The sequence below is a fragment of the Strix uralensis genome, chromosome 21, assembly GCF_047716275.1.
Source record: "Strix uralensis isolate ZFMK-TIS-50842 chromosome 21, bStrUra1, whole genome shotgun sequence".
Lineage (NCBI taxonomy): Eukaryota > Metazoa > Chordata > Aves > Strigiformes > Strigidae > Strix > Strix uralensis.
Genome location: NC_133992.1, coordinates 5,738,201 through 5,765,597, shown reverse-complemented (window position 1 = coordinate 5,765,597; position 27,397 = coordinate 5,738,201). Strand labels below are relative to the sequence as shown.

Here is a 27,397-nt window from a genome sequence, read left to right as displayed (position 1 = left end):
TCTGTCCCAGGTTCGCATTCAGCCTCTAAAGACGATTTAGAGAGCGCTTCACACTGCGGTAGCACTTCATCTTCCAGTACGGCGTGTACCCCTCGTCTTGTGCCTGGACATCGGATGTGGGCAGACAAAAATGGACGCCACGTTCTTGGCCTGATTGAGGATTATAATGCTCTACGGAAACAGATTTCAGAAGGGCAACAGGTTTTAGCAGAAATGGAGATTTCTTTAAGAGAGGTCACTGGTACGAAACTGCAAGAGCCTGGAATAAAGGTAAACAGTGCAAGCTGTTAAAGGATGGTGAATTTTACCTAGACGTGCAAAATGTATAGCTTACAAAAACAAAGAACTAGGTTAACGGTGCAGCAGGCACCATTAACTGAATAACTGTCAGAACACCTCAACCTTGACAGTCCAAGTTTCATCTAGATGCAGGCACCTATTTGTGATTCTGGGTTAATGAGGCTATGGATAAATTAGTTAATTCTAGTCCTTTAATAAGCAATCTCGCTTTTACTTGCAACTTCAAATGAGGTGAAACTACTTGCTTTTACTATGGAAATCGGTGTTTGTTACACTGGAAATGATAAAGCCAAACAAAAACAACAAAAAAACCCCAAAACCCCAGATAAAACTCTAAAATGCTTTAGAAAGGGCTTAAACTAGGGGTATGTATCAGTAACCTAAGGATAAAAATAATTAAGGAGATTTTTCTTGTATTTCCTGGGTTTATCCCAAGCCTTCATTACAAGACAGTTAAAAGAAATCTGATACACAGCTGAAAAAGTTCCCCACTTATTTGTATTCAGCCCTTTAGTAACACCAGGTGATAACTGTACATTAATGATTGATGTATGCTAATGAAAGTTGTTTCATATTAGGGAAGCTTTTTAATATTTTTCCACTTCCTGGTATCAGTTGAACACTTTAGCAATAACAGTAGCTGGTCTAGAAACTTGAATATCTCATTAATGATCAAATATTGTCTCCTAAGACATAGTGTCTCATCCTTTCTGCATCATGTGTGACACAGCGATGTCATGGTCCTTTTGCTGTAGTCTTAAACATAATAATTCATAAACCAGTATAATGTTTGCCTTGTATTGAATGTCAGTGATTTTCCTCTAGAATCAGGAGACATGTCATCCTTTTCCTCTAGAAGCAGGAGAACTACTAGTGTTTACTTATGCTAATTTTTTCTTATTTAATATTGTTAACTTCTGGATACAGTTAATGATAGCATATTTGGGGTGGACTGAATAAGACCTGCCTTATAAGCTTCCACAAGAGGGGAAGGAATGATCTGTACATGTCTGTGGCACCTAATAAGGAACTAAGAAACTCAAACCACAACAGGAGAGGCTTGGATCAGGCATTTTAAACAACACACCAGTGGTAAAAATAATGAAACACTGGAATGGAGGCTGCTCAGAGACACTGTTACTGGAGGTGCTTGTAAGAACAGATTATGTGAATATTTGAAAAATTACATGTAATGCTCTCCTGCCTTGGAGTGGGAAAGAAAACTAGGTGACTAATGAAGGTCCTTTTCACCCCTATGATTTTATGATAATATAAATGTTATAAAAAACCATGCTCACTGCTCTTCAAAAACCAGAAGGTCTTAACTGCATGGATAATTTTGTGCTACTTATTTTTCTAGTTATAATTAGTAAAGCTGTTGGAAGATGCAGTCTTCAACAATTATGAAATTCTTTTTGTGGTATCACATGTGTGCTCACAGTAAAATGGTGTCTGAATGACACTTAAGACTCTCTGAAGTATCATATATTTTCAAATGACCTAGTTAAGATACTGATAATGACTGAAAAAGTAATCTCTCTAAGTTTTTAACTTGTTTTGTTGGTGTAAAGATGAAAGCAGTAAGTTTCACAATTTGCAGTTTCCTATCAAGCTTTACATCACTGAAGTTTCAGACTACTTAGCAAATGGGATGTTTTATGTGACAGGAGGATTCTGGTTAGATAACAATACTAAATAAGTATTCAAATGATATGCTGCATGGGGCAGGAACTGTGAATGCTTTTCTTTCATTACCCTTCCCCCTTCTGTATCACCATTGCTTTGGTAATTCATTTGCTTCCCTTGCATTCTTTCTCTCCTTTATTTCACATTTATGCAATTTCTTCAATTTGGTTTTCTCATCTGTCAGCAGAGGAAAACATTTTATGTGTGTCCTGATAGTTATTTTAGCATTAAATGGAACAGTTTAAAGGGTCTGCTAAGGAAGAAACATCTATATTGCTTAAATTGATGTCTGTAATCATTTGACTTTCAAATAACATGACACAAAATGCAAATGGAGAAAGAAGAGAGTTGCCAACTATTGCCGTGTGGCACAGCAAATCTAGTAAATATAATCTATTATTAATCATGGTTATTGATTAGGATGAATCCCCTCCCTCCCTGAAATTCTCAGATAATGCATAATTCAGCAGTCTTTGTAAACTAATAAATTAGCTTTTGTGGCACACAATAGCTGTGTACATCATCTTAAATATGAAATCGTACCAACTCATTTAAACCATTAATTAAGATTACATTTTCATAATGTTTTAAGCATCAAATATAATGTCTCTAATCCTATGATATAGGTACCAGACCAGGCATCACTGCATAGCTTTTCTGCAAATATTCACACAGTACAGCAGATTTTAGAAGAGGCTGCACGTTTACTGAAACTTCTGTGGAGAGTTTCCCTTCCACTGAAAGCTGTACATGGTACTACTCATGGCACTCAGGTACTGTTAATGTTTCATTTTGGGGGTTTTTCGTTGTTTTGTTTTTGTTTTGGTTTTTTTTTTTTTTAAGTGTTGAAATATGTCAAGGAAGATGCACCGGTTAGGAGCATGTAATTTGAGGAAAATCTTTTGAAAATCATGAACCCAGGATGCCCAGGCTCTGGACACATGGATTTAGTTAGCTCTCATCACTGAAAGCAAAGGCTGAATGTGTGCTGGCTTTCTATCCTGGTCATGTTGTATACTGGGGTGTTCATTCACAAAATACTTGATATTAAAGATGTGCTCTGTAACCTGTTACATGATATTCAGGAAACCTAGGCAGGTGGCAAATGTTCCATTTCAACAAGAAAAGATTTGGACTTCTGTTACAGAATCAAATTCAATTTGATTATGTATATACTAGTAACAACAGGAACTTCAGCAACTTTGTAATCTGAGCTACATTTTCCTTTTATGTTTTTGATGCCTAAGCTGTAAAATAGGATGCTTTTTTTAAAGTGTGACAAAACCCAGAGACAAGTTTTATAACATTTTAACTAAAAAGGATTGCACTATGCAAATGAATGGAAGTAAACTGAATGAGGAATGAATTATCTATACTGTCATAATACCACCACTTGGTAATGAAACTGTTTCAAACTCTAGCTTTAAAATAAATCTAAAGTGTTTTCACTGAGATTTTTGTATGTTTCTTAAGTGAGGCAGGATATTGCTGGGAAAAAAACAACTTTAGGAAAGCAAACATTTTATATATTATTTTAATAACATTTTTGTTGTTGGCTTCAAGCATCCTTAAATGTGTAAAAAGACAAAAGCAGTAAGACCGAACTGTGCTGTCTAATATACTTCACTGATGTTTCAGCTCCCTGTTTGGGATGTCTTGACAAGTGTGTGTACTTCCATTTTTATCCTTATGTGTATATTCTATATAGACAGCCATATGTTGGCCTGGATTGCAGTATCTGAACATACACTCACACACGGGTTTTTCAGTGTATGTGTGATGCATCTAATGCTTTACTGTCATCCTGATCTAAACCTTCTTGATCTGGATCAGTTCTCAAAATCTGACCTTAACATGTGGGGGATCTGAGTTCCCAGGATGGCACCTAATTAGAGTCTAATAGAATCTTTTCTAGAGGTTTTTTTTATCCAACATCCTGAGATCTTAAGGACGTTAGATTGCTTCTGATATCTTAATTGCAGTATATGAAAGAATATCTCTTGAAGCTTGATTCTAAAAGATACTGAGCACTCACTGCCTTCTCTTCAGCCCCACAGGAGTTGTGAGTAATCAGCTCTTCTGAAGAGCTAAATGCTAGGGGCGAATTCCAGAAGATACTATTATTTGACAAGTGGCACAACAAGAAGAAAAATGTACAAGCTTAAGTTTGCATGAGGATCCAGATCAGTGATACTGGCAGACTCTGTCAGGGCTACTCATAGTCTTGTTTTAAAAGATACCAACCATAAGTTAGTTGGAAATGGTGGTGAAAACTGAACCTTAAATAATGGTACTGTCAAATAATTGTGCAATAAAACTGTCCCGGTCATTTGTACAGTGCCTTTTAGCCCTTTGACAGAGGCAGTATCATCTATTGCCAGAACACTGGCGAAGGAAGCTGGAAGTTCTGAACCTGGCAGACAGGATACTTGCTGATCCCATAGCACTGCCCTGCCTTATATTTTCTAGTTTGGGGGGGCGGGGGGGGAGGAGGAACAGAAGTTTAGAAACAAAAATAGGCACTGGTGTTAAGACTTTTCTCAGACTAACAGAAAAATTAATTGCACTAAAAGCCAGCTAAGAATTGTAGTTGTCTCTTGGCAGCTGTCACAGAATCATATGTCATCGGGGATGGGAGTGTGGAAGGACAGGCACTCAGGGATGTTTCACTCCTTCAAGTTGTTTATACTCTAAGGAAGCTTGAGGGCTTTTGTACAAAAGTATTTAGCAATTCACAATGTACAAAGTACTTTTTATATAATATAATATTTTATTCTCTAAATTTAGGATGAAGGAATGAAAGCAGAAATATTTAGATTACGTAAGAAACTGTCTGAGCAAGAGAAGAAGTTACACAGCATAGTGAAACGCTTACATTCCACAAACCAGCTGAAGGAAAACATGGAGAAAGTCATCATTGACCAGTGTAAGTGTATGCTTTATTACTAGTTCTTATTTTATTTTTGTAGTCTGTGACCACCTCTAAACTTGGAGAAACAGCAAAACGAGTATAGGCACCTGTTCTTTTGCAGGTGCTCTGGCTGGTGTTTCCTTGTGCACTCTCAGTTGTTAGTGACAAACAGTTCAGGAGGTTCAGACTGTACAGAACTGGTGGAGCTTCATTCAAATGGAAGTTAGTTCCCCAACTACAAAAGGCTGCATAGAATATCATGAACAGCAGTTCATGGTTCTACACAACCCACTGAATGTGTCAATCCATGCAGCTGCCACTAATTGCCACTAATTGCTTGAGTTATTCCATTTCAGTACTGCCATTCCCCAACTTTCCTGTCCTACAGCAGTTCCCTGCAAAGGCAAAGTTACTGTTGCTATAGACCATTCCAGCCAAAGTTTTTGACATTGTCCTTCTCAAAATCGTGATTTTGCCTCCGTCTTGATAAATGTGGAATTAAGCTTTTAGATTTTCTGAGGTGCCTGTCTGTTGTGTGAATGGCACTAGATGGCTGAATACTGGGAAAAGCCAAAGCAGCAGCAAAGGAGATTTGTCACTCTACACCAGACTGAGAAGTGCAAGAGATCAGAAGGCTCAGAACAAGGGAAACAAAAGCTTGCCATGAATCATTTTTTAAGAAAAATTGGGACATGCTGTGAAAAGATATTTTACCCTTAGCAGCTGTATCTAGAAAATTAGCGAAACATGAAAACAAGTGGGACATGGGCTATATTGTAGCTGTGTTAAGCCAGGTGTCTGTTTGAAGAGATCCATCTCTTCTGATTTCATCGCTCATCAGAAGAGATTTGAATGGAGCTAACCAGTTCTCTACCTTCATGCTATGACAGGATGTGTATTGTGGGAGGAGGATTTAATTTTCTTAAAAATCTATCCTTGCCTTCTCTTGAGAGGTGGGACTAAATGACTTGTATCAGTAGTTCATCTAAGACTGTAAAATGTTACACATCATACAAAGTTATGAAAATGTCCATAATACTATAAGTTACTCAAGTTGTTTAAATGCAATGTAGAGGAATAAATATTTTTTTGCTCAATAGCCTGTAATTTTTATTTCTAAGGCACATCTATCTTCTATCTGCAGATTTATTTTTTTAAGCATTTATGGGCTGTTTTTTGGTCACTTCTTTCAGAATTGTTACATTAAATGATGTACAAGTTACTTATATTAAATTCAAAATTATGTTTTGTTCAGGTTTTAAACAGCTCAGTTTGGGCTTGTCATATAAAAATCAAAGCTGTTCTATTATGTCTGTCCAAATAAAATCCCTGGGGTCGATTTACTGGTTTAGTTTGGTCAGTTCCTGGTCCCGGTGCCATCTCAGACATACTCGATAATTTCAGTAGGGCTGGGCAGAGCATAAATCTGTAACAGAGATTTTACCCTTATGGCCACAATGTTATCACCACAGCCACTCCACCCACCCATATTTCAGAAGGAAAACAGTACATCTGCCCCTTGTTTTGCTCGCTCCTTTCCAGGGCATTCAACCTCATCTGAACTAGGTCCTAATAAAATGAAGCCTGCATTTTCTGAAATCTCCTTAATGCAAAGTACTGCCTGGCTAGCAGGAGCTTTGCTGTTAGTGTCACATCCTCTAAATTCTCTTCATGTACTGAATTTAATATTTTTGATTTAGAAAAATCTAGTTTGCCAGGTGAAATGAATTTACTAGCAGAGTTCTTTATGAGCAGAGAGCACAGAAAGAGCTAGATACGATTTTCTGTAAGTTTCATTGATTATGGGAATTATGGATGTCAAGTTACCTTTGCCTTAAAGAGCAATTTCAGAAATGTCTCTAAATTGCATCTGTACACAAATTCCTGACCAAGCATACAACAAAACTGGTGGATCATATGAAGCTGCTGGATTTTGTTAGGATGCTTACACTTGTGTTTGGTATTTCCTCCTTTCTCCTTTTGCTAGTTAGAAAGCAAAGGCATTGCAGTAGGTGACCTTGCCTGCCTTCATTCTCCAAACATCCTGTTAGCTGGCCACTCCACTGAGGATATTCAGGTTCCCTCTGTTACTTAGTTGAGCAGTCCTAAATATATTTGGAGGCAGAGACTGGAACATTCTTGTGGCTCGGTCTTCTGTGTGCTTTCTCTGGCGAGAGAACTCATTGCTTATAAACCTCATCTGAACCTCTGAACATGTAACAATGCAGTGCCAAATTGCAGTAAGCTGCCAAGGGTATAATTATCTCATGACAGCTATACCCTTGGAGTTGTTGGGTTCTTATTATTGTAATGAAAAATCTTTTATTATGGCTAAATTGTTTATTTTTGAGACTGGAATATTAAATTGGTACTTGTGAATGGTATTTTTCAGCAGTTATGGAGCTGACACAGATTAGAGAATCACATATTTAACCTGACATTTCTAAATATCAGTTTTGTTTAGAAGCATCCCCTCCTCCCTTCACAGGTCTTGTGCTGTCCCCACAGAGGCAAGCTAGCTGGATGAATAGAGAAAACTTGGAACCCTTCAGAGCAAGCCACTGACATGACTTCCCCTAAGCATATATAGGTTGCTTTGTCCTTGAACTGCTGGAGGATCTGGCTGACTTCTTTTGCCATCTGTCCTCTTCCCAGCCCATCGTCCCCCATAACCTCTCCACTGCACAATTTTTCTCCCTCTCCAGCTACCTGCCTGCCCCCCCCAGCCCAAGTAGGCTACCTGATAGATCAAACTGTAGTTAGAGCATGCACCATCTCCCCTTAAAATTAACAGAAAGTCTTCCTTTGATGACTTAGATCAAGTGAACCAGGTGATCAGTATCTCGGGGGGTGTTCATATCTGTGATGTTAAATGCAGTGATGAGCTATGTGTGTTTTCACATGTATCGTTTGTGGTATGGTAAAAGAACTTTAAAACCACTTCCCTGATGTTTAGATTTGAAAAGCAGATGATGTGTTTCATGGAACATAGGCCAGGGGTAGGAAATGGCATTCCAGTGGTGGCACTGCTTCCGACCTGCCCTGTGGTCCTGAGCAGCTCCTCCTGCCCTTCCCTAACGCTGTCTGCTCGTGCAGTGTTGCCCTTTAATCTTGGTTGTTGCAGCTGGAGGTTTGTACATCAGCATGAGCTGCTGAGCAGGGCTCGGGCAGGAATAACAGTTCTGGGCTTTGGTGAGTAAGAAAGTTGAAGTGGTGGTAGGGGGCTGGGTGTGATTGTCTGGTCGTGGCCCATCCTGTAGCTGTGAGTTCATATTTTATTTCATATGTGGTCATAAAACTCAAATACAGGGAATGGAGAAAGACTGCAGTATTCTTTTTAATCTTCTCTTTCTTTCCAGTGGTTTTAACTCATGATGTCTTGAAGAAGGCTAGAGGAAACCTGGAAGTAAGTAAAATTTTTGCTTGCATTTAATTCCTTGGTATATACTCATTAGAAATACGTGTTGCTGTGTCAGTAGTATTTTGCAGAATTAGTCTGATTTTCTTTATGTTTGCCGCCTAACCAAGTCTGACAGCAGTTTAGTATGATAAATATTCTGCAATGTTTGATGTTTGAATTAGAGTTCTATGACTGACCACGTAAACAGCTAAACCCTCTCCTTTCTGATGCTTTCCCTAGATGAATATTCATGTCTGTCATCTTCTCCAGTAGTTTATTTTCAGCAGATCACAGTCCAATAACCTGTGTACGGAATAAGTTCACAAAAGGCACCCTTATTTAAAGCTTGTGTATGTGTTAATAAGTGGTGGTGCTTTTTTTTAAATATAGACCCAACAGGCAAAGCTTTTGCAAACAGCTCTTTGCTAATGCAGTGTATTGAATTAGTTTGAGTGTTTAAGTGATCACTGTTCAGATTTGATTTCTCCCAGAAGGTTCAGATTTTACTCCCAGAGATGTAATACACTTCTTGACTCCTGAATCCCATCCTTCTCACACCCCTCCACTCTGGATGATTGTACATTTCCCCTCCTTAAATTTTCCTCTAACCTTTTCTGAGACTCTCTTCTCCCTTACCCCCATCAGCAGTGCTGCCTTGAACACTTCCCAAGGTAGATGCTGTACTCTTGTCTCAGCCCTACCTGAGTTAGAAAGTGATGATATAAAAAAGTCTTTCTGCTTAAAGAAGTCTTAATCAGTTTAATTTGAAGATCTGAACACAGAAGCTTGTATTTGTAGATCCTTTTGCAGCATTATGACCCAGGGGTAGGGACAAATTGTCTGCATTTGAAGTACTGTAAGATAGTAATAATTATTGCTTTTCTAACCAGGTGCCACCAGCTGAGAATCAAAAATCACCTTCCTATACCAGCAAAAAAAGGATTCTCTGAAGGAGAAAGTTTGACTAATAGAGACTGTTCCTGTGATTGTTGTTTGTTTCTATATGCCTTACTATTTATTGATGTAAAAATGTTTGTTCAGCTCTTTTAAAGGAATCAGCCTTTGACCAAAAAAAAAAAAGACAAAAAAACATCTTTTGGTAAATAACTTATTTAACTTTTTCTGTAATGTAAAAGATGGTTTTTAATATTTATTACAGAAGCAAGGTACTGGAGGTATTGAAGAAAAATCCAGATTTTTTTAAAGTTGGCTCATTTGAAATTTTATATTTGTACTTGTCATGTTATAAAACTATTTGTTGTTATAGTCAAACAGGTCCTGAAAGAATGAAGAATGTGATCCACCTTCCAAGCTGTTTCTCTACTGCTAAAAGAATGTAGGTTAAAAAAAAAATAATTCTGCCAGTTGTCATTGTTTTGTAGCAATGTGAGAAATGTTCAATATTTTAAAGCATTTTAAACATATCTGGAAGATTTTTCTGGAAGCTGCCTGATGCTGAGCTTTCTTATTGCCCTATTAGAAACTTAGATTGATGCTAGGTCTGAAAATGTTACTTAGAATCAGACAATTAAAATGAAAAATAGTCACAAACATGTTTGTGTAATTTTGTTTAAAACATCAGACTTTGAGCGCTTACTGAACAAAGAAGTGTTTGTTTCCTGAGTTCAACTAAAATGAATCCAGCCCTCCTTGCAGCGTTCGTAGGGCAGAAGTGCTTGTCCTGGCTAAGTGGGGATGTGGGAAACCTGCTTTCAAGAAGCCACAATCGAAAGCCCTGGTGTTGTTGGCAAAATGTTAGTGTCCCCCCAGCCCCCCTCCCTCCCCGAGAGTGCCGAAGGCCCCGGAAGGGACACAGCTGAGCAGTTTGGAAATACATTTTCTGCTAAAAGCTCTGAAGAATGTTTCTTAAATTTAAAAAGATCTTTTACTCTGAGTTTTTATCTCCCGCATTGATACATGTAATAGTGATATTTTGGCAAGGCCAGAGAACACCAGCATAAAACATGACTTCTTGTGCTCCACCCAGCCCCCCTGGTGCCTTTTCAGTTTTGCCTCTGGTTTGAGCTGCCCCAGCACTCGGTTCCTCAGCAGAGCTGACTCCCTGCCACCTGCCCTCAGTGGCACAATCAACTGGGAAAAGAGCTTTGTTTAACCCTCACAAGACCAGAATTTAAAGTGATTTTTTTGGTTACAAAAGTAGATGTTATGGTACAATCATGGCTTTGGTGAACTAAATGAATTTCACAGTGTGGTTATTTCCCCCCCCCCCCCAAATTGATGATGTCCCCCTCATGATGAACTCACCCTCATCATCCCAGAAGGTTAGCACCAGGCCTGGGAAATCTCAGTGCAGGATTGTGGTTATATTGGGTCCTTGGATATTGCACTCTAGGGAATAACCACTGTGCGAGAGGCTTTCACAAAAAATGAATTTGTGCTCACTGAAACACGGCTGTGGAGATGGACGGACAGATTAGATGATAACTAGCTAACTCTTACCCCAGGGAGTCAGCCAGGAGCCGTTCTGGCAGGTCAGGTAGTACAGACACAACACACCAAGGCTAAGACAAGCCCGAATAGCTCCCCTCCTTCCACTAAAGCTTGTGTTTCCCAACAGTTTGGTGATATTCAGCTAACTCTGAATACCACAGTGATGCTCTAACTCACTTTGCTTCTAAATTCCAGCTTGATATTAAATGGTGGGAGCTGCTGCATCCTCCCTTTGGGCAGACCTGCACTCCCCTGTGCACGAGGTAGCGCACAGGTCGCAGACGGGCTGGTTTGTCACATTCCATTCTCCCACACAACCCTCGTGCACATGAGTTTTTATTAAAGAGCACCAACATAAAGCCATGCACTGTCAGGGTGCCGCTTTGGTCCCTGCTAGGACTTGTTTTTTTGCAAGTTCACAGCAATGGCCCTTCCCTGGAGATCCCAACCCACGGTCCTTACCTGGGCTGGCCGAGTACTCGCACCTCTCCTCCATCACGGGAAAGGAAAACTCAGTAACAAAGCGTCGTTGCCCTTAGCTGACAGCAGGGGGAGGCAAACTCATTTGTCTGGATTAGAGGAAAGAAGTCAGAAAAAGTGGAAAAGTTAAAAATAAACTTTGCAAATTGGAAAAGGGGGAGGTAAGGGAAGAGCATGCAGTCAAACTTGTTCTTCAGGCTCTTCACACATTATTGTCCTCACAGCTCACTAAAAACGTCAAGTTAATTTTACTAAGTAGCTAAATTATAGACACTCAGATGTAATCAGAATCTGCTATACATTTCAACTTTCAAAATTAATCATCTTACGTTTTTGAGTTACAACACCTGAAGGAAACAGCTGTACATCTATATATAGTACAGCCATGTCTCTTGGTCTTGCAGCCTTCTCTCCCCCCCCCCCCCCCCATCTGTACTTAAAAATAAATAAATTAAAGGTTTCCCTTTCCTGACATGATTTGCCAGTTACTTCTTAATGGTCTCTGCTGTGCCTTCTCAGAGCTCTTCTCCTGACCCCTTCTTTCCTCTCAGCTCCGATTGCTGCATCCAGTTCACAGCAGAGCGTGTGCTGGGCAGGTCAAGGGGACGTATTCACTAGCGAGATTTGGTTAACTGGAGGGAAAAAAATGTAATATATCATTACCTCTTTAAAAACAGATGATCCTGCGAGATCAAAGTATTTCATCTTAATGAGAAGTGCCTCTTAAACACACACAATTTACTGGGCCGGTTTAAAAATAATTACAAAAAAGGAAAAAAGCTTACCAGATGGAGGGCTGCAGAAGACAAAGCTTATGGAGTGTTAAACCTTGTTCCCATTAACCAAAATTAAATTTTCCTTTAAAAATAATTATGCCAGAGAAAAATAAGCAGCGTAAGCAAATGGAATTAAAGGAGGGGTTCATTTGCTTAGTGAGTCCTGCCTGTACTTTCATTATCTGTACAAGGTGATTTGGAACATTACTGGGAGGGTAGTTCAGGAATGAGCATTCGAGTAGGTAAGGGGAGACCTGTGGGTCTGTTGTCTTTACCTGTGACCTTGAACCTCTGCTGTTTTCCCAGGCTTGCAGGCAGTAAACAGTCTTTCTCCTGTAGGATGCTGAAGGCCAGTTGAGATGATTAAGGAAACGAAAAAAAAAAAAAAAAAAAGGCTTTTTCCTTCTCTTTAGGCCCCCTAGAACATATATAGCTACATAGGAGCACTGAATAAAGGAACTATTTCGTGCCATTGGGGGCAGAGCAGCGTACCACCGATACCCACACGTACCCGGTGCCATCCCTCCAGGGCAGCACGGCTGGGAGCCTGCGGTCGCAGCTTAAGAACAACATTGTAATTACCTCTGCCAAAGAGAACAAATAGAAATAATATTCAAAAATCACAGGTGGTTGGTTGTATTAAGAATAAATCAATGCTAATGCATTCAAGCGTTTAAAAACAAAAGCGCAGCAGCCCTGTGTGGTATTTTAATCTCGACAAAAGCTGCCAGTTTCATTTTTACGAGGGAGCTGGTGAAGCTTTGCCGGCTGCTGGGGCGGAGAGGGCTGAGTCCTCACAGGGCTCCTGGGAGAGGGACGGGGTAGTTATTGTGGGGACGGGGCACAGCGCTCGCTGCCAGCTGTGCCCTGACAAGCCAAGCAGAGGGCAACCCGCCGTCTTTACATTTTGGGTTTATTTTAAACACTCCTGAACTAGACGGAAAGCAAATCCTGTCATCACTTCCAAATTCAACAGAAATGACAATATGGAAAGAAAAATATAAAAAGAAAGCAGCAACACTCTTTGGAATTCTATCGACACCAAAATCCTGATTTACAAGCAGCGGAAGCCCGAGCCCCAGTCACCCACAGACACAAGCTGCGTGAAGCCGTGTGCGCCCAGAGCTTTTCCACCCCGGGCCGGCGTGTGCCGTGGGTTAAAGCACGAACCTGGACGCAGCCGCGTGGCTTTGCTGTGAGCAAGATCTCCCGCGAGCTCAAACCCCTCCAGTGCGAACGAGCCCGTACTGCTACTCATATGAAAGCCCTTCGGTGCACCCCAGCACCCCCTTTAGGTGCCTGTGCGCGGGGATTTGTACCTCTGCGTGTGGGTTCTGCTGCTGGCGGGGGGCGTTTGGCCTCTGCACATTGCAGACACACGCAGCCGTGTCGCACGGCGGGTGCCACGCTCCGGCTGGGCCTTTCAGGCTGATAAACTCCAGCACTGACCTTCACCCGCCAGCAGCGTGCTCTGCAAGGCCTGGCGACTGTTTTATGTAACAACTTGCAAAAAAGCTGCTTGAATAGCACAGATACCCCTCCATACATTTCTCCTCCCCTCTTTCCCTTCCTGACCTCATCCACCTCCACCTTGGCTCCATCCGGACCCTTTCGGGGTGGCCCCTTCCCACTCCGCCTCGGCTCCCCAGGTCCACCCCGATGTTTTTGGGGACAGCCCCTAGATGGCAAGAGCAGGTTGTGCTGGCAGGGCAGCAGGTCCATGGCCCTGCGAGCTGGTGGTGGACGAAGCTCTGCAGAACCCAGCACGTACCTGCGGCCGCAAATCCTCCAGCATGAAGCTGCTGCTGTGCTGGGCTTGTGCTCCTGCCCATCTCGTACATCAGCTCATGGGAAGCTGAAAGAAACCCAAACACACCTTGCTGGATCAGGCCTGGGCTCACTAGTGTGAATGGCATTAAAAAGATGAGATTTGGAGCTTGGGCTTACTGACTATTTATTACTCAAATTAAAAAAAAAAAAAAATAAATCCCAGTCTCAAAGTGTGCCCTGCATTGAATCTGAACATGAGCCAGCAGTGTGCCCAGGTGGCCAAGAAGGACAATGGCATCCTGGCTTGTATCAGCAATAGCGTGGCCAGCAGGGACAGGGAGGGGATCTTACCCCTGTACTCAGCACTGGTGAGGCTGCACCTCGCTGACTGTGTTCAGTTTTGGGCCCCTCACTCCAAAAAGGCCATTGAATGACTCGAGCATGTCCAGAGAAGGGCAACGGAGCTGGTGCAGGGTCTGGAGCACAGGTCTGATGGGGAGCAGCTGAGGGAACTGGGGGGGTTTAGTCTGGAGAAGAGGAGGCTGAGGGGAGACCTCATGGCCCTCTGCAACTCCCTGAAAGGAGGGTGCAGAGAGGGAGGATGAGTCTCTTCAACCAAGTAATGGGCGATAAGACAAGAGGGAATGGCCTCAAGTTGCGCCAGGGAAGGTTTAGACTGGATATTAGGAAGCATTTCTTTCCAGAAGGGGTTGTTGGGCATTGGAATGGGCTGCCCAGGGAGGTGGTGGAGTCCCCATCCCTGGAGGGGTTGAAGAGTCGGGTCGACATAGCGCTGAGGGATCTGGTGGAGTTGGGAACTGTCAGTGCTGGGTTAGCGGTTGGACTAGATGATCTTCAAGGTCCTTTCCAACCTAGATGATTCTGTGATAACAATAATTGCACCCTGACGATAACACCCGTGGATCAGCACGTGTAATCCTTCCTGAAGTTTTGGTGCTGCCCTTTGCCTGTGGTACCGCTCCCCTCGAGGCAACCCCCCCCCCCGCCCAGCCTCTCTCAACAGGCTTTGGCTTCCAGGGGGAAAAGCGCTCAGGGGTGCCTCGTCCTCGGCAGGGTGCTGCAGGCAGTCCAGCACCAAACCACTTGCCTCTGCTTGGGCAACAGGGCCAACCCCCTCACCCTCCAGCATAGAACAAAAGCAAACCAAACCCCACCGGCTCCTAAAATGCCATTTTTCTCCACCACAAAGTTTGACACCGAGCCCACAGCTCAGCATCCAGGTTTCACACTGCACTGACCACGGTCGCTGCTGTGGAGGGAGGTGCTCTGGGAGAGGGGCAGGGGGCTGCTGCCTCTCCGTCCTGCAGTGAGTCGGATTTAGCAGGGAATGAAGGATGCACACATGGGGAAGGGGCTTGGTCACTGACTTTATGCCTTTTTGCAGAGGGAAAGGCTATAGCACGTTTGCAGAAAACGCCCCTTGCAGGGAGAAGCTGCATCCTCCGGCTTCTCCAGGCTGCAAAGCAGCAACTGGCAACAGTGGGAGAAGTCAAAGCTGCTCCTGGGCTGGTGACACCAAGGAAACAAAAAAGATTTCAAGTTACTTTAGTGGCCTATTCCCACCTTTCTCTCCCCTTCCTCACCATCCTCCCACACATAAAATCTATGTTTTGCACAGCTTGCTCCTGTCTCCAGAGAAGCAACACAAAAATCTAGCTTCAAGCATCAGCGCAGAGTTGCAGCATGTCTTTGCAAACCAGCAAATTGAAAGCGATAAATAAATCAACAAGTAACCCCTTTTCCTACCTATCTACCCAGGAAATCACTCCCCTAGTAAGTTCCCAACAGCACAAAATTCAAGCCCTTAGACCCCTCTGCAGGCAGCTCTGGGCTCTCCCCATCTACCCAGGGGCTATGGGACCCGCTGCTGCCCCAGCCCCATCCTGTGCTCAGACCTGCTGCTCCACACTTGGCAACCACATAATCTTTATCTTTAATTTTTGAATTGACCCCTCTTGAGAAAAGCTCTGCATGCCTATTTTTTATGTGTTTATCTTGTCATTTCTTTAGAAAGATACTTGTTACAATATTTTTTTTTCCCCTCCTTCCCCCCAGCCCCGTCGGAGGAATCTACTTGGGTAATTTGTTGAAGCGGGTTGCTGGGGCATGCATTATGCATGAGATGCAATCTTTATTTTTGCACTCCACTGTGTGCATTCTGAAACAGGAATGGCATCACGTGCCCACACGCAAAACGAACATTAGCAGCTCAAAAAAAAAAAAAAAAGAAAAAAGAAAATGCCCATGTATTTAAATGAAAGCAAAAAAACCCAAACCTCCACTCTTTCAAGCTGTTCTAGCTGGGATTGCTCAGAGCAGCTAAACAGCAAGAGCAGTCAGGTTGTTCCCACTTAAACTCCGCTGTTGAATAAACCGTCTCAGAGCTGCGCGATACATGTGGGCAGCGCTGGTGGTGAGCCCAAAGGGGTTCATGGTGCAACATCACCAGACACCTGCAGCGATGGGGCTCACGTGGCACATCCCCTCTCCTAGGTGGAGGCCCGCTCTCTCCAGCCCTCCTGGTATCCGTACGTATATATACACACACATATGCGTGTACTCTTGCCTGTATTAGCCACTCCTGTTCACATCTTCTGTGCTGCAACAGCTTTTGAAGCATGTCGTGGGGCCAAAGTTTCTGGGCAAAACCCCGAAGGCCACATTCACCAAGGCTTTGAGCCTTTTCACCAGACCTGCCCTTACTGATCCACCTCTCCCCCAACACACACACCTTTACCCTCTCCTGCCCGAGGGCTGGATGCCCGACTCCTTGGCCAGTTACACTGGGAGCAGATGGCTTTCTATGCAGTGGGGATATGGTGACACTGGAAGGTCAAATGTCTAAGGATACATGCTGCTAAGCATGGTGTCAAAAGCCTTCGGGTTTAACGCATAAAACAAGCACACAAAAAAGATGCAGAAAATTCACAGGCCATCAAGGCTACCCCAGCCCCCTGCCTCACTGTATTTCATGCTTGGAGGTCATCTACTATTATTTTAGAGCAATAAGATGTGTAGCTCATTTTAAAGCCCATTCAAAATCCAGCTGTGACACTGATGCCCTTCCCAAGCTCCGCTGCAGTGCAGCCCTCAGCACCTCCATCACCTCCCTTGCACAGGACCACAGCAGCCACGGTGGATGAGGGGTTCTCCTCCAGCTCCCCAGGATGGGCTATGGCCAGCACTGGGTCACCCTGCACCGGGGGGAAGGCGAAACCTCCTGCTCTGTGGTTGGGGTACCACTCATGGGCATGACAGCTCAAAACGGCTGGAGGAGAAAATGAAGGACAAGAAACCAGGTCTGTTAATCCCTAGAAGAGCATGAGGAGTGGAAAAGAACCAGAAAGTGGCCCCTGAGAAGAAATAAAGGGGAAAAAAAAAAATGTCAGAGAATGACTAAGAGGGAGAGAAAGAAGACATGTGGAAAGGAAAAAGGAAAAGGATAAAATGGAGACCAAGATATAAGGCCAATTATTTTTGATTCTTTGGCCTAGGGGCTAATTTATTACAGCAGTAAATCATGTTTAGGATAGGTAATACAGCGGCCAGAGCCTGGACATTATTTAGACAGTGTAATCATGATATTAATGCTCAGAAATGTGCAAAATTTTAACTGCCTACAGGCCATGTCTCACTCTTTATGGTCTCCCCTTCTGCTCAGCACAAAGAAATATGGCACTTTCCCAGAGCCACGGGGCTTCATGAGGGGACAGAAAGGTTTTGTGGAAAGCCACAGGGTTGGGTTTCCTTATCTTAACATCCCACCCCTGAGCAGGGCCAGGCTGCAACACCGCATTTTCCTCTCTCCCTGCCCCCATGTGCTGGGGATGCGCCCACCCACACATTAACCCTGGAAGACTCTTGGGCACCCACCAGGGCAGATATAAAGATGTTAAAGAACAAAAAAAACCAACCAAACAAAAAAGTATATGCTAGCTGGTGTATGTCCCACGCACTCACAGGTGAAGGGGAAGATGTGGATACAAGAGCTTCAGCCACGATTTCTGTGGTGGAGATGGGCTGTGTAAACTAACTAGGTGAGGCTGAGCTTTTCATCACACCTCCACAGCGTATCTCAGTTGACAGGGAAAAATTTTTACGCTATATAAAGATGGTGTATATATAGAAAGAAACTTTCTAGGGGTTAGAAGATGTGAGGTGGTTCATTACGGATATTGCGAAGTGCAGGAGCCGCCCCATCCCCGCTGCCCTCCGCCACCCGCTCGTGGTTCAGCAGGGAGAAGCGCACTGAAGCAGCAGTTCGTTAGGGCTTCATTAAGATACCTGTGCTGCATAGTGCTGGCACAACTCCGAGAAATCACACCCTGACACTTTGCTTGGCTCTACACCAATTTAAGGTGTGCCAGGTCCATCCTGTGCCCCTCTCCTCCTATCCCGGCTGCAGTTTGACCCGGGGCGAGCATCCCACTGCTGTGCCCAGCACTCCCGCGAGGTGTAGCCAGGGCAGGTATCTGAGTGCTCAGCTCTGAACCGTGCTAGCCCTTAAGGCAGCAAATGATGTTGGCAGCCTTGAAAAATGATGTCAAAGACATGAAAAACCAACCTGATTTGCCTCAAGTCATCAGAGTAAATTATGCATTCTCCAGCAGTCATGTAATATGAAATTAAATAACTGCATTGTGCACCGATCTTGCTGCAAATGGGAGAGGCAAGTTCTCCGCTTCCCCTGAGCATAATTTGAGCCCATTTGCTCATGATTTCCCTTCAGTGTCACTTGCTGTGAAATCCACATTGTGATCCCAAGGTACTATTTGGCAAACAGATACAGCAGCATCCCCTCCTGCAGCCCTGCCCATATTCTCCTGCGCTCAAGGCATGAAAAAAAAATGTAGAAAGAGATTGTACCATCCCACCAACCCATACCAGTCTTGCCTGTGGTACACACTGGTGCTCTGACAGTCTCCACCAGTATTCTGCTTGCCTAAAGCCACAACAGGATTTTTTTTTTTGTAGATGGGAATATATTTAAGAAATGTGTTTACTTATATCCCGTAAAAGCACAATAAACTTATCTCCAGACATTGCATTAAAGAAATACTGTGATTTTAAAAGTTACTTTGTTCTAGAACTCCTCCAGGCAAAAAAGATAATAAAAAATAGCAAGCCACTGGTGGTTAAGGGAAAAAAAGCACCATGCAGTTATAATTTCTCAGTGGCCTATCCCTAGCAGAGTAACACACAAAATGTGTGTGTGGGATAAGTTAAAATATCTTGGAGAAATCTATTAATTTATAACAATGGTAAATAAGGGTTGATGGGGACAGGGAGGTGTTTTAGAGTGCAGTTTGTGTTATTGAGTCCACCAGATGTCATATTGGCACTTAAAAGCCTAAGGTGGTTTGAAATGCAGTACAGATTGTCTCGCATTTGATCTTCTAAACCTGTCTCCATCCATCATCGTCAGCAACTGTCAAGATAACAGGGGACAAGTTTTGATTGGAGCCTGATTGTTTTTTGTTGGTGTAAAGGCAGAGATGCATATGGTCCTGAAACCTGACATTTCTACCTCTTCTGCTGGAAAAATGTGACTTTAAGTAGAAACAGGGCTAACTTCCAGCCCAAAACCAATTTGTTTGATGGAATTCAGCCTGCAGAACAAGAAGAATATTTGTATTTATGTCCGCTTGAATGCGGGCTTGCATACACTCTCTCCTTGATTGTTTTTAGTTACATCTGATGATAATGCAGAGAGAAAGATCAATATGAAGTGAGCTGGCCTGGTAACCTCCACAAACAGTGTAGAAATTACACTGAGACTTGACACAGAGAAACTGAGAAACACCATGAAAATTTTATGCAGCCAGAGATGCTTTGTAATGATCTGCTCTCCGTGGACCCTCAAGGTCTTTTGCATTGTGCTGGTTTTCCCTCTGGGCTCCACTTTTCAGGAGTGATTTTGCAGCTCCTGCAGGAGTTTGTCAGCAGTGTTCTACCGGCTGACGTGTGCCCTGGAAGACCTCCCGGCAGCAACCTCAGCGAGACAAAGAGTGGAGTCTCACCAGCCACCTCCACACTCTCCCACACGGAGAGGTGAACCCTGGAACTTCTCTAGTCTAAATACACCCTCTGGGCCATCCCATGCTGCAGTGAGTGGCCACCTTAGGCATTGCGTGGCCACCACCCTTGCTGCAGCTCCTCCACCAGAGACTGCAACCTCCAAGCCTACTTGACTTGATATTTCTACAGAAACCACACACTTTGCCTCAACGCAAAGAACCACCATCTTGTGCAAGAGCATATTCCAGCCTAGGGAAAAACAAAGCTTTACAGCTGCACCACTTATGGGGTGGGGGACCTGCCCAGCCCACCATGCCCATTGGCTGGCACAGTGCTAGCGTGTAGCTGTGGAAACCTCTCGGGGCTTTGGCTTGGCTCCCTCCCCAGAGAGCCCCACCAGCTCCCTGGGGATCAGTCGCAGGAGTGATGGCAACAGGATTTGGCTCAAGACACCATAGTAATATGGTGTCGCTTAAAGGTTTTATTAGCATGAGCTTGTGTGAAAATTGCATCGCTTACAAGTGCCAGTAAAACACTTATACCACACTATTAACCAGGCTATATATGCCACATCACTCTTCTGTAAAATACTTCATGAAGTGTTTTAAATTTTTCTGTCATCTTTTTCCCTTGTACCTCTTGGCTCTAAAACCAGGCTGAGTTTAACAGCTGAGAGCTCAGCTGAACAGAGCTTGCTGGGAGGGGGAAGCCACCTTCACTTTTTCACTTATTCTTAAAAAAAAAGTCTTAGCTGTGAAAGCATAAAATGAAATCAAATTATGCAATGTGATCTCCTGTGCAAAAATATGCAATCCGAAGTGATCCTGTAATTCCTTATGAGTCTGATGGTAAAAGTCCAGATTCACTGTTTATGGCTGGTGACTTCACTGGTTTCACAGAGAGAGGCAGAGGATGCTCCTGACAAACTTGGATTTTAAGTCCATTTTTACTGAAGACTCTAAAGGACCAATTCAAACACATGTGCATGTAGAAACAGGAGGACTCATCTCCAGCAGTGATGGAAACTATTTACAAAACGTCAGGGAAACAGACCAAAAAACACCCCCAAAACCCAGCCCAGTGCTGAGCTGCGCACACAATCCAGCTGACATCTTCCCAGCATTCATCAGATGAGCACTTAATTTTTGGAGGATCTAGGAATGAAAAACTCAAAACCCAACCTAAGGTCAGTCAAAGCAATTTGACTTGTTCCTGAGGGCCAATGAGGGAATTAACATTAGAACAAAATACGTTCACTTTAGCATAAACCTCAGCCAGGATGTTTTTCTGTTGACATGGGATAAGATTGACATGCGGTCACTCCAAAATCTCTTAAAAAAGGAAAGCTTTACAGGGCTGGCAATGGGGATAACACAGCTGTACATTAGACAGCCCCTATTATTCCTGAGTAAACCCCACAACCGCCTCTGCAGTGGTGGTAACCTTAAAACCTGCCCTGCCCTCCCCACCTTCTTTGCCTGCAGATTTTTGGTGGGGCAGAGGGCCAAGGAGAGACACGATCCTCCCCAGAAAGTGCTTGAATACACAGGTTGGGGACTAGAGTCGGGCAGGCTCAGCCCTTGGCTGAGGTTTCTGGCCAGGAGGGAAGACACACAGACACCTATCACGTCCTGTAGTGCACGTGCAACACGACCAGGGCAGCACAGAGCATCATCTGTGGATGTGAGCCATGCAGGTGTCCTGCGCCAAGCCTTCCCCCTTCAGACCTTCACACTCTCCCTGGTCTGTCTTGCCTGAAGTTGAGACATATCTTTTCCAAAGAACCAATTTCAAAACACTTCCTTTTTCTAACCTTGGACTACTGTTCCTAGTGTGTTGCTTTAACTATCTTCTTTTTTTTTTTTTTTGTCCCTTCAGGAACTGACACAGTTGAGAGAGCAGAGAAATTAAACTGTGCAGGATTGCCTCTTGCATTGATAGACTCAGATTCTTATTCACACAGAGACTACAAAAAAAAAAAATTAAAAAAATCATTGGGATCTCTCTTTGCTCAGAAATCTGTATTCCATTAACTGTGGCATAAGGCACAATGCAAACCAAAAGAAAGAGAAACTCACACCGGTGGGTAGCTGGAAAACAGAGGCAGAGTAAATTAGCATGCTCAGTGTGCAAAGTGAACGGAGGATTTCGACTCATACAAAATGATCCTGATGGGAGGAACAGTCAATCCCTCCTCGGAGCTGCAATAAAAACCTATGGCCAAGAGGGTCTGTGTGAATTTGGCAGCAGAGATAAGACAGAGCCAAACTCCAGCGAGCATCACTTTCTTGCAATTGATTAGCTGCTCTACTTGAAGCTGGAAAACATGTGCACCACACTTGGAAAAAGAAGAGTCGAGAGCACCCTGACAGAAAACCACCATGCACAGACATCTGAAGGAAAGCTGGTAAACATGGAAATGACAATAATCCCATTATACATGATAAAAAGGTTGGTTCTGTCCCTCAGAGGGAAGACCTAGGTGGAAAGCAGAGCAAGGTCCATCCAGCCCTGGTGAGATGCCAGCTCCGGTGGTGGGGGCTGGGAAGCTCAGCACCAGGAGAGGCTGCAGGAGCAGCCCCAAGGCATGAGCGTGACAAACCCTGCTCAGCAGTAATTACCAGCCTCGCTGGCACCGGCCCCTGAGAGCTGCTGGGCATGGCGCCCACAGCGGGCACGCAGCACCGCTGGGACAGGGGAGTTCAACTGCAGCTCTCCAGCTCCTCCGGACACAGCACGAGCAGCGTGCGAAATCCTTCCTGCAGCAAGCGGAGCACGGCGCTTCCCAGGGAGGCCTTTTGGCAAAGCAAAATTGATGCTCCCTCCTCATCTCATCCAGGAATGAGAGCTGATGACTCTCTGGATGCTGAAACTCCCTGAACTGGATGAGCACGATCAGAAAATAACGGGTAGGCAGGTGGCAAACCAGGTTTGGCTGTGCACAGCTACCAGTTGTGCTCACAGCCAGCTCGCTCAAAAGCCTGCCGGCAGCAACGGGCTCCCCTCCACCCCCCAGATTTCTCCACCTGTTAGTTCACATTGGTACAAGCATTAGCACAGAGGAGGACGATGCTTATCTCCACATCTGCATGGTGCCTGGCACAACAGGAACTCGCCATGGCCAATGGGTAACTACAAGTTCACCTGCTGTGGCAGCAGCCAGGAGTTAAAGCTGGGACCCCAGGCAGGTCTTGGTCCCCCCACACCAGACCAGCGGCCTGCAGGGACCAACTGACACATTTACCATACAAAACACTCTGTATTTTCTCAGTGTGGCTTAAGTTGGAAGCATTGCCCCACCAGCGCTGACATTAATGAAGGACCATTTCCCATGGATTTTGTCTTAAGGCAGACTACAAGATCTGATTGAAGCTTTTCCCACAGCTGGGACATTCATAAACGTCTTTCCCACATGGACACATTGGGATCTAATGAACAGCTCAGCTTGTGGGGCTGCTCTTTCTTCAGCTGAGCCATGAATATTACACCTTTCTGCAGCATGGCTCTGCCTGCACAGGCATTGATGGGGTATAACGATACGTGATGTTTGTGGGCATGCAGCAAGGTGCAGAGCGAAGGAAGGAGGCTGCAGTGGTAGGGAGAGGGAAGAAGAGGGAGGTGTGAGGTGGTGGGAGAGCAGCATGGGGGACCCTCAATGCCTGTGCTGGATTCTAGTCTTAAGTAATTTTAAAGCTAAGGTACCAGTTTGCAGAAGCGCACCCATGATTTGTTCACATGCATTAATGAAAACATATTTAGGACATCTCTGTCAAATTGGGTTGAAATCCAGAAGAACAATTAAGATGTGTATATACATACATGTAGAGGCTGATCACATCAGCTTGTTTCCTAGTGACATCTGGCTGTAAAAGATATTTAAAAAAAAAATAAATTTCCCCCGGGTGTTGCAGAGTACAATTTCACTGTTAACAAGTTCCCTTCATGCGCAGCACATAAGACTTAGAGCAGTTTGATGAAGTTCTGCACAGGGGTGAATTTCACCAGAAGAGAAAGGAGGAAAGAAATACTGCAAATCCCAGAAAGACTCTCGCAGCCCCAGCAGCCCTTGTGGGAGCCCTGTCAGAGACTAGCCAGAAAGTAAGACCGGCACGCAAGCCAAATGGCACAGTTTCTAGTGGTCCACACGGACAGAGGTGATTATGTGATGCATACACGGATCTTTCCAGCTGGAGGTATTTTAAACACATAGAAAATAATGTCAGAATCATAGGACTGCAATCTTTAAATTATATTCAAAAAAGATGCTCAAAGCATATATCATTGAATTATGAACAGCTTTGGCAGCTTTATTGATGATGTTGAATCTGGTTGACAGATGCATTTACACTGCATAAGCATTTGAGATGCTAGAGTAATTGCTTATTAGTCTTGTTGTGAGGCAAAACACCAGATTGAAATAAATAGGAGCTCATGAACACAGAATTTTGCTGCCTCTCTGATTATTTTTTCAAGCTAACCATCTGCTAAGCATCTGGGATTCTTAGAATCCAAGATCCATACCACACACAGGTGGGAATTAAAAAGTACAAATAGAAGGAGCTTAAAAACCCAAACAAACTATAATATAAAATTGTCCAAAATGACTAAGGAGTTTCTTTTCTAGCTTGCATACAAATGCAGGAAGTTAGGTTCTTACAGGATGCCCTACACACCCAGCAGATGCACAGCCAAGCAACTGCGTCCGCTTCATGCACTAGTGCTCCTCAACACGTGCCAGGGCAAAAAAATGGTCTGCAGCGTACCCTGAGGGGCTGCAGAGAAGCAGCTGAGCAGGGTGCTCTGCAGCAGTGGTCTTCTCCACAGATGAGGCATACGAGGAGAATCCACATTCCCCTCCTGAGAACAACAGAAAGACTTCCAAGACTCTCTAGGGCTTTGCTTGCAAGAATTTTGGTAGACATCGTAAGGCTTCAGGTTATGTCTCTGTGCCTTGCTAACATATTTTTAAGCCTTCTACCAAATTTTAAGCATGTCTGACAGAAAAAAGAAAAAAAAAAAAAAAGAATTGCCCATAGTGGGGGCGAGGCTGCAGTGTCTTTTCAATACTTTACTCGGGTTGGTCGTTTCCTCTGGTGAGGAGAGGGCTGTGTGCCTACACACCATCCATCACAACAGAGACCCAGCCTTTTATACCAGCTGACCTTCCCTGATCCCGAGGCCTCACAAACACACACGTCCTTTCCTCGCCATGGCCCTGTGTCATTACAGCCACCCCGCAGAGGACAAGAAATACCGGCGGCTGAGCACTCACCCTCCCCAGCCTTTTCTTTGTGGCCTGAAGACACGGGGGAGGGAAGCAGTTGGTACCTCAGGAGCTGCAGCATCAGCTGAGGTGTTGCAATCCCCACAATAAACAAAAATAATGATCCGAAGTCCAAAACTCAAACAGGACAAATTCAGGAATCAGAATGAAGTTTGCTACATGGTTTATTGTAGCCTGTGGGATGGCAGCTTTGATAAGAACATAAAATTGATATTTGAATTTTCCCCAGCTGCCATTGCACTTGATGCTGAGAACATGAGTTAATAAAAACAGCCAGTTAAATAACTGTCAAACTCTAGCAAATACCCATAAAGCAAATGTTCTTTTAAAAAAAGCAAATTAGACATGCATTTTTCTCCATGAAAAAGTGCAATTAGAGAAGCTTTATAACTAATATTTGTTTTTGGTTCTAAAATATTAAGGATCTTTCCTAAACATAGCACAGTGAAGAGTTTCAATTAATCTCCTTTGAACACACACATTCAGGTGTTTAAAAAGGAAAAAGAAGAAAGAATGTTTTGTGCATCGTGATCTATCATCTCCAAAAAGCTGTAAACAGTATCTTAGAAAGCAGAGTTTGTGTGACAAATTTGAGATTAGGCGGATTCTGATCTAAAAATTAAATTGCTTATCAGAGAAATAATATTAGAGTAAAATAAATTAGAATCTCTACTGAAGACTCTAAAAGTAATTTTTAAAATTAATTAGAATCAAAAAGATGGATCTCAAAGGATAGGACAACTCTAATTTAGACAGACGGTAATTAATTCCTTATTTCAGAAATTCATTAACAGGCTGTAAGAGCAAATCATTCCTTTGCTGGAGTTAAGCTCCAGAGAGAAAGATTCATCTGGAAAGGGGGTACAAGAACTCCCCTGCCATCCGTGGGCCAAGGGCAGGGAGAGCCTCACCAGCAGCCTCTCACCACGGGCGCATGGTTGGGGCAGTAGCTGGCTAAGGGGGGGTCCCAGTGATTTATTCTGGGTGGGCAATGTGTGCCCGGGTCCCCCGGGTGAGCAGGGTTTGGATCTACAGCTGGTCACACTCCTGGTGGGGTGGTAAAGAGGCTTCAAGCACAGAGGCTAGGATGAACCATGGCCCTTGCAAGGATTTGTGAGTGGGGAAAATAACGCACAAAACATTGCTCTTATTTATGTGACAAGCAATAAATACAAGGTGCTTCCCCTCTCCCACTCTTGGTTGGAGCAGGAGGTTCCCCCATCTTGTTTCACCCTTCACTGAGGTCCTGACAGACGAGCACAGATCCACCACAGGTCCTCAGGCCCTGGTGTGGAGACCAAAAACCTAGAGATTTGGGGGAGTTTTAGCATAAAACTTTGGCATGCAGCAACAGGGAACTGAGCTCAGAGAGGACATGTTTCCATCCTCTTTCTCTGCTCCTACCTAAAGCCAATGTTTCACAGCTCTAAAAAATAAACAACCCCACCCAATTCACAGAGCAATATCCATGAGGAAAATGGCTTGTGCACCTCAATGGACTTAGTGCGTGAGTTTCCACTGCCAATAAATAAATGCACGGGCAGCCTGGTCTACTGCCAGCCCCCCTGGGGCAGCTTCACCACTGCCACTCCACTCTACAGTCCTTTGGAGAGGCCAACGCGCAATGCTGGTCCTTGCCAGAAAGCACACTCGGCTAGCTGGCATCTGGATTCCTTTGATAACCAGTTGGGCTTGGAGCTTATCCTCCGAGCTGGAGGGTTTGTCAAGGGGAGGCTAAGCAACACACAAATCTGTTGCCTGTACCCAACTGGAGAGAAGCCCAAACCTAAATCCTTATCTGAAAAGACCTGAGCTCTGGATCTGGACCCGAGGAGCATCCTGCTAGCCTTCCCATCTGCGAGGGAGGCAGCCCAAGTCCCAAGTCCCGGATCTGCAGCGTGGCGGGAGGGAGAGCCATGAATATGGATTTAATCCTCCAGTCTGAACCCTCTGGGCTGAGGGCTGCCACACACTGCACAGCAGCAGGAGTCCTGGGCTGTGCTGGCTTCTTGGCCCTACTGCAATAGAGAGGATTAAGCGGACATTTCTCCAGGGAAGAAGCCTAGTGACCTGTGCAGCGCACGGACAGACGGCTCCCAGGCTCTTCATCCCGACACCGGAGAAAGGAGATAGAAATACAATAGGATTAGCTAGCGCTGGTTGCAAAATAATATCCCTCTGTACCTTAACTCGTGGTCCTCAGGTCCTAATGGGAGAAGCAGCTTCCAGAGCAGAGGACAGATCACCTGGCAGTGGGACTTCACCCTCTGGGACCAAAAAGGAGCCATGCAGTAGAAGAT

General features: G+C 44.2%; 1 protein-coding gene and 1 long non-coding RNA gene across 12 annotated transcripts in view; one reads left to right on the top strand and one right to left on the bottom strand.

The window, feature by feature from the left end:
• Positions 1-9,848, top strand: part of CDK5RAP2 (CDK5 regulatory subunit associated protein 2) — an 85,244-nt gene extending 75,396 nt beyond the window's left edge. For all 10 annotated transcript variants that reach the window (XM_074890799.1, XM_074890794.1, XM_074890792.1 and 7 more), the window contains 5 exons: positions 11-270; positions 2,613-2,759; positions 4,774-4,912; positions 8,257-8,303; positions 9,188-9,848. In XM_074890799.1, the coding sequence (XP_074746900.1) occupies positions 11-270; positions 2,613-2,759; positions 4,774-4,912; positions 8,257-8,303; positions 9,188-9,247 (653 nt within the window). In that variant the 3' untranslated portion in view covers positions 9,248-9,848. The remainder of the gene's footprint in view (positions 1-10; positions 271-2,612; positions 2,760-4,773; positions 4,913-8,256; positions 8,304-9,187) is intronic.
• LOC141952852 (uncharacterized) lies at positions 209-27,397 on the bottom strand. Of its 2 annotated transcripts, XR_012631787.1 has the most exons (6): positions 27,282-27,397; positions 12,280-12,347; positions 11,718-11,860; positions 11,211-11,317; positions 10,563-10,710; positions 209-259 (listed from the first exon to the last, which is right to left on the bottom strand). It is a non-coding gene; the product is annotated as an uncharacterized LOC141952852 (long non-coding RNA). The 2 variants fall into 2 exon arrangements; XR_012631786.1 differs by having other exon boundaries at positions 11,211-11,860.